At 39.3% G+C, this 15619-nt stretch overlaps 1 protein-coding gene across 2 annotated transcripts in view; it reads right to left on the bottom strand.

The window, feature by feature from the left end:
* The window catches only part of pcxb (pyruvate carboxylase b), a 356057-nt gene that overhangs the window by 317977 nt on the left and 22461 nt on the right, over positions 1-15619 (bottom strand). For both annotated transcript variants that reach the window (XM_042512173.2, XM_042512174.2), the window contains exons 3-8: positions 15040-15133; positions 13503-13593; positions 10439-10604; positions 8858-9003; positions 3095-3212; positions 503-570 (exon numbers count right to left, since the gene is read on the bottom strand). In XM_042512173.2, the coding sequence (XP_042368107.1) occupies positions 503-570; positions 3095-3212; positions 8858-9003; positions 10439-10604; positions 13503-13593; positions 15040-15133 (683 nt within the window). The remainder of the gene's footprint in view (positions 1-502; positions 571-3094; positions 3213-8857; positions 9004-10438; positions 10605-13502; positions 13594-15039; positions 15134-15619) is intronic.

Raw genomic sequence — 15619 nt, 5'->3', positions numbered from 1 at the left:
CTGTAGCACCAACTAATGAATGGCATCAATACAATGCTTTATACTCTTAAAATATTTTTGTTGATCCAAGTTGATTTGGTGGAGAATTATGTAGCTTCTGCAGTTATTGCTAAGACTCCCATTCACACAGCATTAGCAGTGGCTAATTTTTATTGGCACATAATCCTCTTACCCCCCGCTGCTTGGGATGTCTGTGATACCCAGGGCCACCACTGCCATAATAATCATTGCTATAATCGGGCCTTTAATCACTGAATTTATTAATGTGTTGTGTAATTGGCCTGTTTTCCTAAATACAAGGGAAGTAAAACACTTTGGTATTTTCAGCAGACTGCAGTGCTTGCAGGTGTGATTCCTCCTAATGACCTTTGTTTAATGCCCGCACACCATCACCATCCACTTCACGCTAATCTGTGTAATACGGCAGAAATGCCATGAAGATAATCTCGAGTAAATCCAAAGATTAAGTTGGGTTAGTTGAATTTTTAAATGGGGACTTCACCTTTTGGTGTCTGCGCTGAATGGAGCAGTCTCTCTCGTAGAGGTGGATGACATTACCATATTTATCGCCTGAGGAAAGAGAAAGAGACAAAGAGAGAAGTAGGTGAGAAAATTACATGAACAAAGAAAATTAAAAGATAATAAGGGGTATGAAGGAAACGAGTGGTTGAATCCAAGTAAAGGAGGAGTGAAAGGAGCTCATTGTTCTTAATTCACTATGAGACACGTCCATCGATGGCCTGCTTAGACCTTCGGCAGCCACAGACTGTCTGCATCAAACTGCTGACAGCATCAGAATTTTAGGAACAGATTTGTAAAATGTGACTGCTGCTAGAACCCACATCTTTAAAAGGTCCAGTGTGTGGGACATTGTGCCATCTTCTGGTGAGGTTGCAGAATGCAACCAAATTAAACTTAAGCCACATACAAGCAACACATGGGCCACAATGCAATGCAAATGGACATATCTAGAGTCAGTGTTCGGTTTGTCCTTTCTGGGCTACTGTAGAAACATCAGTGGACACCCTGGAGGAGGAGCTGCTCTGTATATAGATATTAACGGCTCATTCTAAGGTAAGGAAAACACAATAAATCTTATATTCTTAAAATAAAACATACTGTGGGTATGAATATTATATTCCATTTCTGCCAATATATCCCCCTGGACCTATCAATTAAACAATATGTATACAGCAAGAAAAGACACATTCTAAGTGTCCAAAGACAGATGGAGCGATCTGGGATCGGGAGTGCTACAGCCTTCAAGGCAATGGTCATGTGACAGGCGGAGGCAGCCAGAGGCATCAGTAGGCTACTTTCTGGTAGCATTCTTGCTGGCATGACCACATAAACATAATGTTGTGAAAGCCACAGTTAAGAACCCCTTCATTCGGAGAAGTAAATGTCTTCACAGTTTCTTTATCTACCACAGATTTTTTTCTTTACATACTTTAATGTGCAGGGAGTCCAGCCAAGGACTGGCCAGAGAAATGTGTGATAATGAAAAAAGTACAGCATCCACAAAGAGTTTTCCATTAATAGTAATGTATATATGAAAGGCATGGATGAGCTGTACAAGGTACAAGATAATACTGTGGGCTGCAATTAAGGCTTGGCTTTAGGGAGAAAATCAAATATCACAATGTTTTTGATTAAATACCATAATGACTACATTGAAAAAATACTGCAGGTTCGACGATTGGTGCTTTCAAAAAAATGTGTTATTTTCTAAACTGAATAATCATTTAGTCTATAACACATCAGCAAAAGTGACAATTTGTAGAGTGATGATTTAAAATGTCTTGTTTTATCTTTCCAATAGTTCAAAACTCATACATATTCAGTTTAAGATTACAGAAAAAAGGAAGCTCCGACAACTTTACTCCGATATCATTTTGACATACTTTGCTAAGTCCTAATACTACCTTTAAAGACATACTATGCAAGATTTTCCTAAAAGATAAAAAACATAATAATGTACAGATTCATACAGAAGTCATCCCTCTCAGTTATGTGGAGGCGTATTTTTAAATAATTTCTTATTTTCTACATATTTACTGTGCTCAGGATGTTTATGGACATGTATCACCAGCACTCAGGTGATGTCAGAGCCTTATTAAAAATGTAGAGAGTAGGTGCAGAACTCATGTTTAAATATGACAGCAAATTGATTATGCAATTAATAACATTTTTCTGCTTGCTTTTTCCTGTCTTTATATTGTAGTGCTAAATTTTACCGGATATTAATCGCACAATCGTCTGTGCCTCAAAATTGATATTCTAGTCTAACAGATTGAGACTAAGAATTTATTTGACCCATCTCACACAGTATGACTGGCATGATCGCTGTTTTCACGCAGCGTTGAATGGCATAAAAAGAATAAAGGATGAATGAAAGTTGAGAGAAAATGCAAAGGCAGAAGAGACAAAGGAGACAGCAGGAGGTTAGGAATGGAACAACAGAGAAAGGAGCGGGGAGAAAGGGTTAAGATAAAAGAGAAAACTGGAAAACAATAAATTGAAAGTGAAGGAGGGAAGTACAGGAGGGGGAAGGCAAAACAACAGAGGGCTGACAAAGACATGGCTTTTAACAGGTAATTCAGAAAATTCACAAAATCCCTTACATGCCCTAAAGACAGTAATTAATCACAGTGACCACACACACAGAAGTACACTGAGGTAAACGCTGACGCGTGCACAAACGTAAACACACAAAACACACTGGTGCCAAACCACTTGCCCAAAAACATAAGCGCTCAGAGTAATGTAAACATGAGCGTTCATGCTAGAATATGTTCAAAGTGCAGATGCACTTCCTGCAAGCGCCGGGGTTGCTTTTCTATTCCATAATACTGAGTCTTAGTTGAGTTACGTTCCTATAATGACAGGAAGTAATGGCTGGAGAATCCTCTGCTGGCTAATAAAGCTCATACTCTCTTGTTGTTCATCAGTCCTTCTTCCTTCCTGAGCACCATCACTAAGTTTAGGGACTTGTATGCATCTTGCTTTCTTAATGAACTCAGATGAATTCACATAAACAAAAAATGGCTACATAGTTAAATGCAAACACAAAGGAAGTCGTAAATGCACTTACCTAGGATCTGTACTTCAATGTGTCTTGGCTTTTCAATAAACTTCTCAACAAACAGGGCTCCGTTCCCAAAAGCCGTCAGGGCTTCGGAGTAGGCCCGCTGGTAATTCTCCTCAAGTTCCTGACAAACACACGAGAAAAATCCATACATGTCTGAGTGAGTGCTTCTATTCAAGCAGAAAGTGAGTCACAGCAAAGGTTTTGTAATGTTTTTCAAGGACTTTTGGTGCTGCACAGATAACATTTCAATGTCCTTTGATGTCTGCATCAGGTCACTTTATTTAATAGAACTTTTATTTCCTGTTCCTTTTCCCTTCCCTGTCATTTAAATGTGATATTATGCAGTTTTCTTTTTGCTTTTTTCTCTTTCTTTTGTCACAAATTTTTACACCCCCTTAGGGAGCAAGATTGTACACGATGTCTCTGGGAACAGGCCGAAGGAGGTCACGACCAAGCATGCTGGAGGTCATGACACAATCTGTGTTTGTCAGGCTGTGATGTCCAGCCAGCCCATCCAGTCTCCTCCACTGGGGAAAGACTGAGTCACCATCATGCCCCCTCGCCTGTGCCTCAGTGGAAGATGCCCGAGCACAACCTCTCCGTCATCTCGTAGCCTTGAGAGAAAAAACTCTTGAAGGCAGAACAAGCTTCTCAGAAAAAGAAAATGCAAAACTGGCATGAAAGTTGACCAGAAAAAACGACATTTCAGTGCCCGTAATGTCCTACATCTCATCAGACCAGATGAAGGACACCAGTAAGAGGAATTAGTGCCACCAAGGTTAGCTGACTGGCTTCACTCTGCCATATCAAAAATTTGGCAAAAAAGGCCTCAACATGATTTAACCACAGTTGATGCTACATGCACATGCAGTATGTTGTTATGACTGTTTATTATTATTCTAGTTCTAGGAGTACACGGAAAATCCCTCCAACAGACTCTATATGTTTAACCGCTGTGGCTGTTCATGTGTCATGTATTAGAAGATGCTGTCAAGTGTGCAATCTTCATTTCTCTGTTCCTTTCGACAATCATCTGGATTGGGGCGCCCTGCAGCTCAACTAGTAGAGCAAGCACCCCCATGCACAAAGTCTAAGTACTTGCCGCAGCGGACATGGGTTCGTTCATCCCCTCTCTCTCCCGCTTTCACTCTTAAAACCTGTCCAGTCTAATAAAATGGAAAAACCCCAAGAACATCATCTCTAAAAAAAAAATGTTTTTAAAACTTTTCCATGATTTTTCAATGACCCAAAACATTTTTTGGTCTTGTCCCACCTGCCCAGAGTCTTTCCAAACATATCAGCTTCAAAATCTATTCAAACATAATTTTGCTGGCATAAATAAAGGGATGAAGAGGGGAGAGACTGAATGCAAAGAGAAAATAAAAACATGGGTAATTGTAAACAAAATGCCACACTGACATATTCGTGCTACGTTATGTCGTCAGCTACAGAAAATAAATTAACCGTTTCACCATTTAACAATTTCATTGCACAAAATTCCATTATTTTTCAAAACTTTCATTGATTTTCACTAATTCCATGACTTTTCCAGGCCTTAAAAAATGAGATACCTAAACTGCAAAACTTTTCCAGATTTTTTAGTGACATTGGGAACCATGTGCATTAGTTACATAAGGCTCTGACAAGGTTCAGTGGTATATTGTAGAAAATAAATCTGCAACTATTTTGATAATTCATTTATCTTTTTTGTCATTTTTGAGCAAAAATGTCAAATATTTGCTGGCTCCAACTTCTTAAATTAAGGATTTCTGGTTTATATTTTTATTATTTGTCTTCTGTGATAGAAAATTAAAACTTTCCAGTTTTTAAAGGCTGGATGAGCAAAAAAAAAAAAAAAAAGCAATTTAAAATGTCACCTTGGGCTCTGGGAAACTGTGGTGGGCATTTATTGCCATTTTCGAACTTTTTATTAAAAAGTTTAAATGATGATTAATCAAGAGAATAACTGGCAGATTACTGAATAATGAAAATACTCAACATCTATCTTCTAAAACCTAATTAATCACAGCAAACTATAACTTTCTCAGGATAAGATCATAACTCTTCCAAATGTGCCTAAAATTGTCAGTTTATGGCCAGAAAAAAATGGCTTCTACAACAGTTATAACTGAAATAAAGTTACCGTATAATGAAATAGCCATTTGTAAAAACATAAGAAGCTATTAAAAAGACTACTCGCAACTTGCACTGAGTTATAAGTGTTGGAAAAAGAATTTAAAGTCACACACCTAGCAACAGTGTAAACTCATCGAAATACCTCTGTTTTTGCAAATGACAGAAAAGACTTTTGAAAGACTCAAAGTTAGCAGAACTCCATTTGTACTCCTTTCACATCAGTTCAGTCCGTCTGTCAGCTTTGGCCACTGGAGCTTTGATACGTGCCGCTCTCCTTTTCTCTTTCTCTTTGGGAAAGCGCATCACGTCAAAAACCAAGCAAAAATCTGGCACTTTAATTCTGCCTTGCTTAACAGTAAATATACACATCTCATCCTACAATATGCTGAGGATAGTTAGGCTCACTCTGTTAATTCAGCATACAAATGACCCACGAGCTGGCCTTAATGGAATTAAAAGGCAACCTACGCATAGTTGCTTGAGGTCCCAACAGTGCAGAGAAACCTCTTTACAATTTCCTCACATCATATCAGCTGGAGCTACTGAGGCCCCAGTGACTCAGCTGAATAACTAGAAATGTCAACAACTAATTAATTAGACTGGGGTACAACTCCAAAAAGGTCATACTTTCCAATGGATTGCCGACATGTGAGGCTCAGTGACTACACTACAACACAACAATGCTAATCCTTGTGTAGATCAGTGAGTAAGGGCAAAGAGCCAATGCTGAGCAGTCATTTAAAATGTGACATGTTTCTCTGGATCAAGGGTTTAGTAATGTCACAGCCAGTCGGGCCAACCAACCAAAAAAGGGGAATTACTAAGAAGAGTTGCAATGATTGATCTATTATTATTTGAGTCTTTTAAGAAATAACTCTATGATTATAGCTTCATCCATGTGAATTTTTTTTTTCAGTTTTGGGAATCACTAAGGGACATTGTTCACCATTTTATAGACTGATTATGTGATCCGTTAATCAAGAAAATAATTGATAGATTAATCAACAATGATTATCATTTCATCATTAGGCATTTACATTTTTTTTCATAAATAGCCTATGACTTCATAAGTTATTGTTTAAAAAAACATGGTTTATGAGGTCACAGTGGCCTTGAGCTCCAAGCTTTGACTGCCAAATTCTAAAAAGTGCATTCTTGAGTCCATGTGGATGTTTTTGCCAAATTTTAAGAAAACACCCTGACGGCCTTCGTTAGATGTCGCGTTCACGAGAATGGGACGGACAAATTGACAAACTGAAAATATAATGTTTCGGGCCATGTCTATTGCCGCCTCAGGAGGATAAAAATAATCAATAGTTGTAGCCGAAAAATGAATTATCTTAATTCGCACTTTGCGTATACAGTGCTTGAAGCATGAATTAAAAAGTAGTACAAAAGTGGGAGTATGACTATTTTTTAGCAGGAAAACTAAGTGACACATAACCTTATTCATTGTGACTTAGATATTCTGTTTTTTTTGTTTTGTTTTGTTTTGAAACCCGAGCGCAGAACTAAAGAACAGTAAATGCTACCAGCCATGAGGAGGTGGTAATGCTTTGTGCAACTCTGATTCACCACTGATCTGTGCCCACTTCTATCTCATCGGACAACAACCAGCTGCTTGCTGAAAATGTTTGACATGGTCAAACTTGAGAAGCAGACACGCGGGAAAGTTGCACGCATTTACATGGGCAGCAACCACACACACACACCCCTGCAGTGCCCCCACCACTGCTGGCACGAAATGCAGAGCTGCCACTGGGCCTCAAATGAAATAAACAGGGGTGACAACTTGCCACTTCCTGATGTTTAAGGGCCTATTGGACTTCATTTTCCCTTTGAGATACATATTTTGGATGAAATAATTCACTGAAGGACATTAAATCCCTTCTTACTGTATATATTGATGTTCTGTGGACACGTTCTGCTGTTGTTGGTTTATTTTACCATTATCAATGTACAAAATTTACTGAAGAAAACATCATCACCCTTCCACTGAAACAAGGCAGGTGAAATAATATTATTGGACCTGCTTGGCCTAGTTTCCAATAGCAATCAACAGAGGTGAAGAGTGTTTTTCTTGGCGTATAAAATTCTGAATTTTTCACAAGCATCTCCCAAAACACCACTTAGAGCGAGCGAGCAGCTGTTAGCTGTCCATGCTGAAAAACCTTATGAATATGTTTTAAGTGTTCGGACTTACCTAACAGTCAGTAAATAGTACAACTGATATCAGCACACAGCATTCTCATTGGAGCTGAAACAGACAAAAGGGGCTCTGTATATGCACACCACCACACTTGGTGAGTTATGTAAACGGGGCTTGGCAATATATTCATATTAAATAGATATGTTTATATGACATTTGATATTGAATATTGCAATATTGTGTCTTTTCCTCTGTTTTCAACGCTGCTTTCCAACATAGTGATGACATTTTACCAGACTGTTTCAGCTATTCTATTATTAACCTTTACCCACTTAATCATTATATCCCCATTGCTGATTATTATTTATATATAAATATATATGTATTTATTTGATTTTCTCCATCTCCATGGCCTTTCTGAAAATGCATATCATGTATACTGTAGCCTCTTAAACAGGCTGTTTTTTCAGTTTTCTAAACTTTATCCATCAGTTTCTAGTTTAAAGTAGACACTGGACAAAATGTATAGCATGCCTGCAATCTGGAAGTGACACGTCGCATAAGCTTTGACAGACAAGTGACTCAGTCATAAATTGTTATTTCAATAGGAAGCTTTGACCCGTAACCAGACATTGTATAACCAAGACAGACACCCACATACTAGCACAAGCAAAAGAAACTTAAAAGTGAAGTCGCAAGTAAGAAAACAGGATGTTAGCCAGATGAGTCCAATATCATTTTAGCATCATTTGACAGCACAACAAAACTGTTCAATAGATCTACTGCAGAGTAACATGACAAAAAAAGTCCAGCTCTGGCTTACATCACAGTGCTGTTCGGTGATCACAGTTACAGCCTGTCATTGTTGTCTTGGTGACGGCACCCTTATATAGCTGTGAAGAGGGAGATCAGGAGGAAGGTGGCAGTTTGGTAATGCTGGTAACATTTTTCTTGCCTACACCTTCCCATCTCCTGACACTTTTGTAACGCTACTGTATGTACTTTATATATTAGGGTATTTTATCATATAGAGATGGCTCATGTTGGAAATTTGATGCACACATAAGCTGAGATGCATATTTCAAAATGTAGCCCCTGGACAACTATAATATTGAAAGACATTATTGTCTTAATGTCCTCTGATGATGCTGGAAAATGAGCAACACACAGAAATACCTCTGGCTTTACTAAGTGACAGAAGCAATTTCAGAGTACACACACCAAAACACACGGGGTGATTGGCGGCCGCAGAGATAAATGACCAGGCTATAATTTCCAAGAAAATTCCCCTTCATTCAAAACAAACAGAACATTAATGAGCATGAATAACAGGAGGAAGGCCCCGCCATCAAGTTGATCGAGTTGGGTTTGTTTTGTCCTTGCTGGACACAAGTCAAGACAAGATTTATGTTGTTAGAGCAAGCTGTTAAATTACATCTCTCACAGAAGTGATAATGTACAGCAGCGGCTAATGGGCTCACCTCGTACTCTCTGACTACCCTCATGCCGCGACCACCTCCTCCATAGGCTGCTTTGAAGATGATGGGGAAGCCGTATGTTTGGGCGAACGACTGCGCCTCCTGCAGGCAGGAGATGGGTGAATCTGTTCCTGGGACCACAGGTACACCTAGACAGGGGTGGGTAAAGTAAAAGTGGAAAAACATGAGAAGAGAAATATTTCACTTTTAAGATTCAAAATGCTGTACTTTATTTCGATAAATGATGAGTACATTCATTTAGAGGGATTTATATATCATGTGAGACCACCATAGAGAAGAGTACCAGCAACTACTTTCACACTGCTCACAAGGTCACATTTTAATAGGGCTTAATAAACAGAGCTTAATTTTTCACAGTTTCTTGCTGAGGCAGATGGAACGAGTTAAAGGCTGAAAAATGTGCTCTAAAAATGTTCATCCCCCACAGACTAAATTAATGCTTGGAGAGTAAAAGCCAAAGCAATGCCAGGGTGAAAGGTGGAGGGAAAAGGGTGTGAGTCACTGCACATTTGGTTTGAATTTTGAGAAAAACTCAACAATATTACTACAGGCCTCAGATAGATTCTTACAATCACGATCTCAGTGCTTCAGTTATCAACTTGCACGATGTAGTGTGACATATCCGTTTTACTGATTTCACGTCTGTTTACCTCCTTTCAACTGAACAGTGACATTACCTTTGCCTTTGACTTATGTATTTAAAGTTAGTTTTTGTGTTTTTGATAGGTGAATTTGATAGTGAGGTTTGCCAGTCAGCTAGCCCAGCTAGCTACTACAATGAAAAGAGCTGTCAAAGTTTTGAGGGCCGTCAGCTTTACGGATCTTTACTGCTCGCTTTTACAAGACAGTGCGCATCAGTCACTTTAACACTTTTCGTAGGTTTTCCAAGCACCAAGTGTAATGAGTCAACACAACCTGGCATTATCTGAGCTCTGAAAATCAGACAAATGTAAGTTGTTGGGGTTTTTTTCAGTTTGATAAGCACCTCAGTGTCTTAAAAAAATAACAGTTTAAGTCAGTCACACAGTGTAGCACCTATGCTTGATTTTCAGATTTCATCTTAGCGACCAAAAATATTAACTGACTGACATACATCATCTTGCAAAAGTGAGCAGTAAAGCTCTCTAGAGCTGACCGCCCTCATAAACTTGACGGTGCTCATCTTAATTCCAGTGGTCAGATAGACTAGCTGACTGGCTAACCTCACTGTTTAAAGACTATGGTGATTATTGAAAACGATCAAAAACACTATACACAAACAGCAAATATTATCAACAATATGCCCAAAGCTAACACTGAAAATTGAAGTAGCGTTAAATAACTTCAGGACTATTAAGTATTTTAATCACTAAGGTCAGAGGCAGAGGATACGTCACTGTACAACTGGCAGGAAGTAAACAGACGAGAAGTTTGCACACATCACACTTCATTGTGCATTGTGAAGTAGAGATTATATGATGTTACTAAAATACTACACATAGCAGGTGTTTTAATTATAACTTCCCCTTTCTCTGAACCTTCTCTTCCTGACATCGTTCATCCCATATTTGTCCCCTTTCATACCTGCACTGATGGCCAGGGCACGAGCCTCCACCTTGTCTCCCATCTTGCGAACCGTTTCTGGGGTTGGTCCTACAAACATCACCCCTGCATCTGCGCAGGCCTGGGCAAAGTCTGCCCGTTCAGAAAGGAAACCATAGCCAGGGTGGATAGCATCCACATTGTTGTCCTAAGAAATAAAAAAAAAAGAGAGGGAAATGAAGGGAAATAGTTTTTCATATTCATTATAACGCTTTGCTTTGTACCTGTTGGCTTTCATGTTTTGCAACAAAATAAAAAAGCCAATTAAACTGAAAAAGACATGTGTGAACTATTCAAAAGCCACTCGCCTAAATGCATTTTTTACTCACATTTAATTTCAGGTTTGTACAAAAACATTTGCCAGTGGAACCCAGAGAGTGGAAATGTAGCCCAGCTAAGCAACAGGAGCTTTGTTAAATACAGAGCCACCGCAGGGCTCCAGTTAACACTTGGCTGACTATTGGTGAGGGAAATAACGAGTCATCTCACACACACTAACCTGCATGCTTTACCACACACTGTCTGCTGGCTGCTGAAAAGGATGTATGTTACACTTACAGCAAAGGGGCCGTGAGCTAATGACACACTTTATTCTCATTCTGTTTTAGTCGCAATCGCCTTAATCATAATCTACTCAGTGGACACCAGCAGGAAACTGAGCGCGTAGACAGGCACGCATAATTTGAGGGTCAGGAGGAAGGTACTGAGAGGAACACACACACACACGCACACACACATACACACACACACACACACACACGCACACACACATACACACAGGGTAGCAGACAGATACAGTAGCTGCCGAGCTTGACAGATAGAGCCATCTCTGGATCAGTATGTGCCATCTGCTCTTGGATACGAGGCAGACTATAATTATGGGCTGTCCCGTTGTTAAGGGAGCTGTTACTGGCAGGCCGGAGGAGGCATGGTGCCACACACACACACAAAATGCAGCAAGTGCATGCACACAAGCAGGTACACCAATTTGCCCACAGAGACATGAATGCAAAGATACACGGACAGTAGATAAAGATTCACACAACTGCCCTGGGGTGACACACATTCATACAAGCCAGATCATACACTCGTGCTTCTCACAGTTGCAAGCAGACACACACATTTTCACATACGACATCACACACAGAAGGTACTGGGACGGAGATGGATGGTTATTTTGGTCGCACAGTAACAGAGTGATACACAGTGCAAAGAAGAGGTACACATACACTGAATGTGAAAGAGTGAGTGCAGGAGGGAAACAACACACACACACAGACACACACTCCTTTGCTAGCATGGGGTGGCTGGGCTCCCAGATAGGCAGAAGGATTTTGAGAAATTAGTTGGATGGCGGAGGCTCCCCGCTTTGGCTGGCTGACCACATGCCCACACAGAAAATTTTAAACTGTGCGAGATTGATCAGAGAAATGCTAATGAACAACTGGCAGCATATCCTGGAGGAGAGAGGAAGGGCGGAAAGTAAAGAAGGTAACAAGGAACAGATCTGATATAACACAGTGATAAGTGGCAGCGGGAAGAGAGAGGGAGTCGTGAGGAGGGAAATGGTAAAGAGAAGAAGTATGAGGAGCCATAGAAGGAAAGGAGGAGGCGAGGGTAAAGGGAAAGAATCGGGGGGCAGGTGTTTGAGGAACAGACAGACAGAAATTATTTCCGTTTCCTTCCTTCCAACCAAGCTAAATATAGACTAAGGGCAAACACATGGGAGTAAAAGTAATTCATCAGTCATTTGTCCATATAATTTTATGCCACTAAAATCCATAAAGTTACGCTGTATCAGTGACAGCTTCAAACTTCAAGAATATAGCAGGGCTTTTCATGAAGATCACAAGTGAGGTGAACCACCAGAGAATATTCTTTCAACTACCTAAACTGAGAAACAAAATCTAGCACAAAACATCAGGGGAACACAGTTGCTGTGACGCTCCCTAAAACTACAAACTGTTATTTTTGCTTTTTTCTTTCCATATGGGTTAAACAAATGAGATGTAATATGGTGATAAGTGAGCTTTAGAGGTGCTGGTGGGTGTACTTTTCCACTTTGAACAGAGCCAGGCAAGCCATTTCCTCTGACTTCAGCCTTTAAACTGATTCAACCATGTAAAGCACTTTGTAACACTGTTTTAAAAAGCGCTGTGTAAATAACACCTATTATTATGTTATTGTGCTAAGCTTAGTTAATTGCCGGCACCAGCCCTGTACTTCTGTAAATCGATAATTATTAAACCTCAGAGAAAGAAAGCAAATGAGTAAAATGTTTAACTTTTCCTTTTCATGCTAATTCAAGACACTACTTCAAAGTAAAATCCTTTGAACAAAGAGGAACAGAATTGCTTATTTAAGCTTGGTTACGTTTTAGAACATGGAAATACACTGTTCTTATCAAAATCTGTACTATTTGCACCAACTCTGAGTGCACAATGAAGCAGATGCATGATGAAACACTCCAAGCTAATCTCATGCATCTATGCGGTCTTCCTGAAAGTAACCAAGGCACATTTTTATCGGATGGAAATACACTAGACTGTCAATTCTATGAATACTTGAAACCTACTTTTCCTTTCTGGCAGATGAGATTTTAAAAGGTGTACTATAACAATTTGGTATTGCACTTTCGTAAACTACAAAAGACATTCAAAAATACATATTTTTAGTCCCCGAAGTAATTTAGTAACATATTTTTTTGTGAAATCTTCTATATCCATTCCTCTGAAAGTCCAACCCCCAGTTTTTACAGCTGGCTGTCCGATTACTATTTGCAATCTTCAAAGCCCAAGCCAAGAAAACCCTAATGACATCACTAGGGATATTTTCTCAGACTTAAGAAAGCTTCTCCAGGACCACAGAGGTCATTAAGTCTTAAAACTACTCTCACAGGCTGAGTACTGTAGTAGTAACTATGATGAAACTAGAGTTAAAACGTAAATTCACAGCTGTTTGCCTTAAACGAAAGAATTGGTTTACCAGTAAAGCAAGCCGTGTTACACTTCAGTGGGAAAACCACTTTTTTTAAGTACACATTTACCTTAGCTACTTTGATGATGTCAGGAATGTCCAGGTATGCAGCAACAGGTGGCAGGCCTTTTCCAATCAGGTAAGCCTCATCTGCCTTCTGCCTGTGAGGACAAGGAGAAACAATTTAATATAAGAGATAATGTTGAAAAGCACAAAACATTATGAGTTTTTCCCTTACCCTGAAAAAAGACAATTCCTACTTAGCTGTTTACAAGTCTAAAGGAAATTGATTCCACTAATATTCCTGTTTCTATGCAGCCGTGCATACTCAAAATAACATGCCCTATTATGTAATTTATCAAAACAAAATATAGAAAAGTGGAACGGCTAGAGGCACAGCCATTTGTGCCATTTTGGTTTACTGCATCAAGATGGGATTTTTTTTCAACGTTTTCCACCAGTGACCAACTTGTTTGTATGTGAAAACACAGCCTCCCTCTTTAATTCCTTCAACGACCTTCTTGGTGTTGCAGTATTTGCATGTATCCCAAAAACCTGCTAATATTCAGGTCTTTCATAATGTTTAAACGTAGGTCTGTTTCTTCTTCCGGACAGAAATGTGTGCTTTCTTTTAGGGCATGCATGTCTACCACAGCCTTACAAACTGTTGGCTAGTTGGTTTGAGTACATCACATCCATGACAATGCACAGAGCCGACCATAAACAAGCAAGAGGTCATGTGTCACGAACTTCAGTAAAAATCCCCAAATGAGATGCATATCATGAATGTGCTGAATAAATATCCAAAGAATGCTCCTACAACCCAGATAATGTCAGCATATCTTATATGTCTTGATCTGAATATGCTATATTCAGAAAAAGGCCTAATATGTAATAGCTAAAGGGAATATGCAGTTTACATGACCTATTGTCAAATTCAGAATATTGACAGAATAGTAGTGGAATACTAGTGTGCATGTAAACATAGTCTGATGTGATGTGAGGGGGACTGCAGAAGCAAACAAAACAAACAGATGTGCGCCAACTCTCAAGCACATAACCACTATGACCTCATATCCATGCTCAGTGGACAGTAAGCAACAATAGTCAATTACAGCCTGTTTAATCACTCAAATCAGTCCTATACTCAGCTTTTTTTTTTTAGGTTTGTTATAAATGAACAATAAGGGAGGATAGAACGATAGAAGTAAAAGCATATAACAAGATGTATTACTTACTGGAAGACTTTAAAAAAAGATATTAGAAAGTCAGAATGTAATTGAAAAGCTGTCAGCAAGGCAGATTAGTGTGTTTGTGTATGTAAACTAAGTCGCGCGATTACCTGAATGCTTAGAATGTCAATACAATTATACTTATGTCTCTACTTAATACCAGGTGCAAAACAAAGAATTGGCCCAAAGCACTGGAGAGGGGAGAAATGCTCCCGAGCCTCCTTTAATTGCTGCTGGATCTAATCAACTGTTAGCATTTCATGGTCGATATCCAGCAGTGGCGGGCCAACAGTTTACCAAGACATCTGTTGGCTACGCTTTCTTTATTTAAACCTGTGTGGACTCATTCGGCTCCAGCGTAGCAGAATTTAGTACCTGTGCATTTGTCCGGTGTCTTGCTCAGAGTAGACGGCCACGGTTCGGATCCCCAGTTCGGTGCAGGCTCTGAACACACGGATGGCAATTTCACCTGGAAGAGGAAGACACATGTAATAACTGGATGGTGCAGGAGTTATTTTACCAATTTGCAAGCCACATAATCCATGTTTTGCTTTACTATCAGTGCTCTTCACTTGTCTCCTTTACTTGTTTTCTCTTTGTTCTTAAAATGTGTCTTTGTTTTTGATGCACAGTTTAGCAGATTGTGTGTAGTGGGAGATTGGAGTTCTCAGTCTTTCATCATCTATTTTTCATAAGCACACACTTAATATGATTTTATCAACATCCTGTAGCATTGGCCCTATTTTGCGACAAATGCCTCCACTGAGAGAATAAAATAAACTTTGAATTTTTTATGCCATACATGAGATGTGAAAACAAGACATCTGGTGCTCTTCATCACACTGTGCAAAAAATATCAACAGACATTGCAATAAATCTGGGTTTTTTTTAGTGTGAGAACACAGAGTTTAAAATCTCTGCTTTAGACAACCAAAACACTGCCTGCCTTTTATCT

Source organism: Plectropomus leopardus, chromosome 23 (assembly GCF_026936395.1).
Source record: "Plectropomus leopardus strain MGB_pleo_1.0 chromosome 23, ASM2693639v1, whole genome shotgun sequence".
NCBI classification, from domain to species: Eukaryota; Metazoa; Chordata; class Actinopteri; order Perciformes; family Serranidae; genus Plectropomus; species Plectropomus leopardus.
Note: the sequence above shows the minus strand (reverse complement) of the source record. Positions and strands in the feature narration are given on the sequence as shown.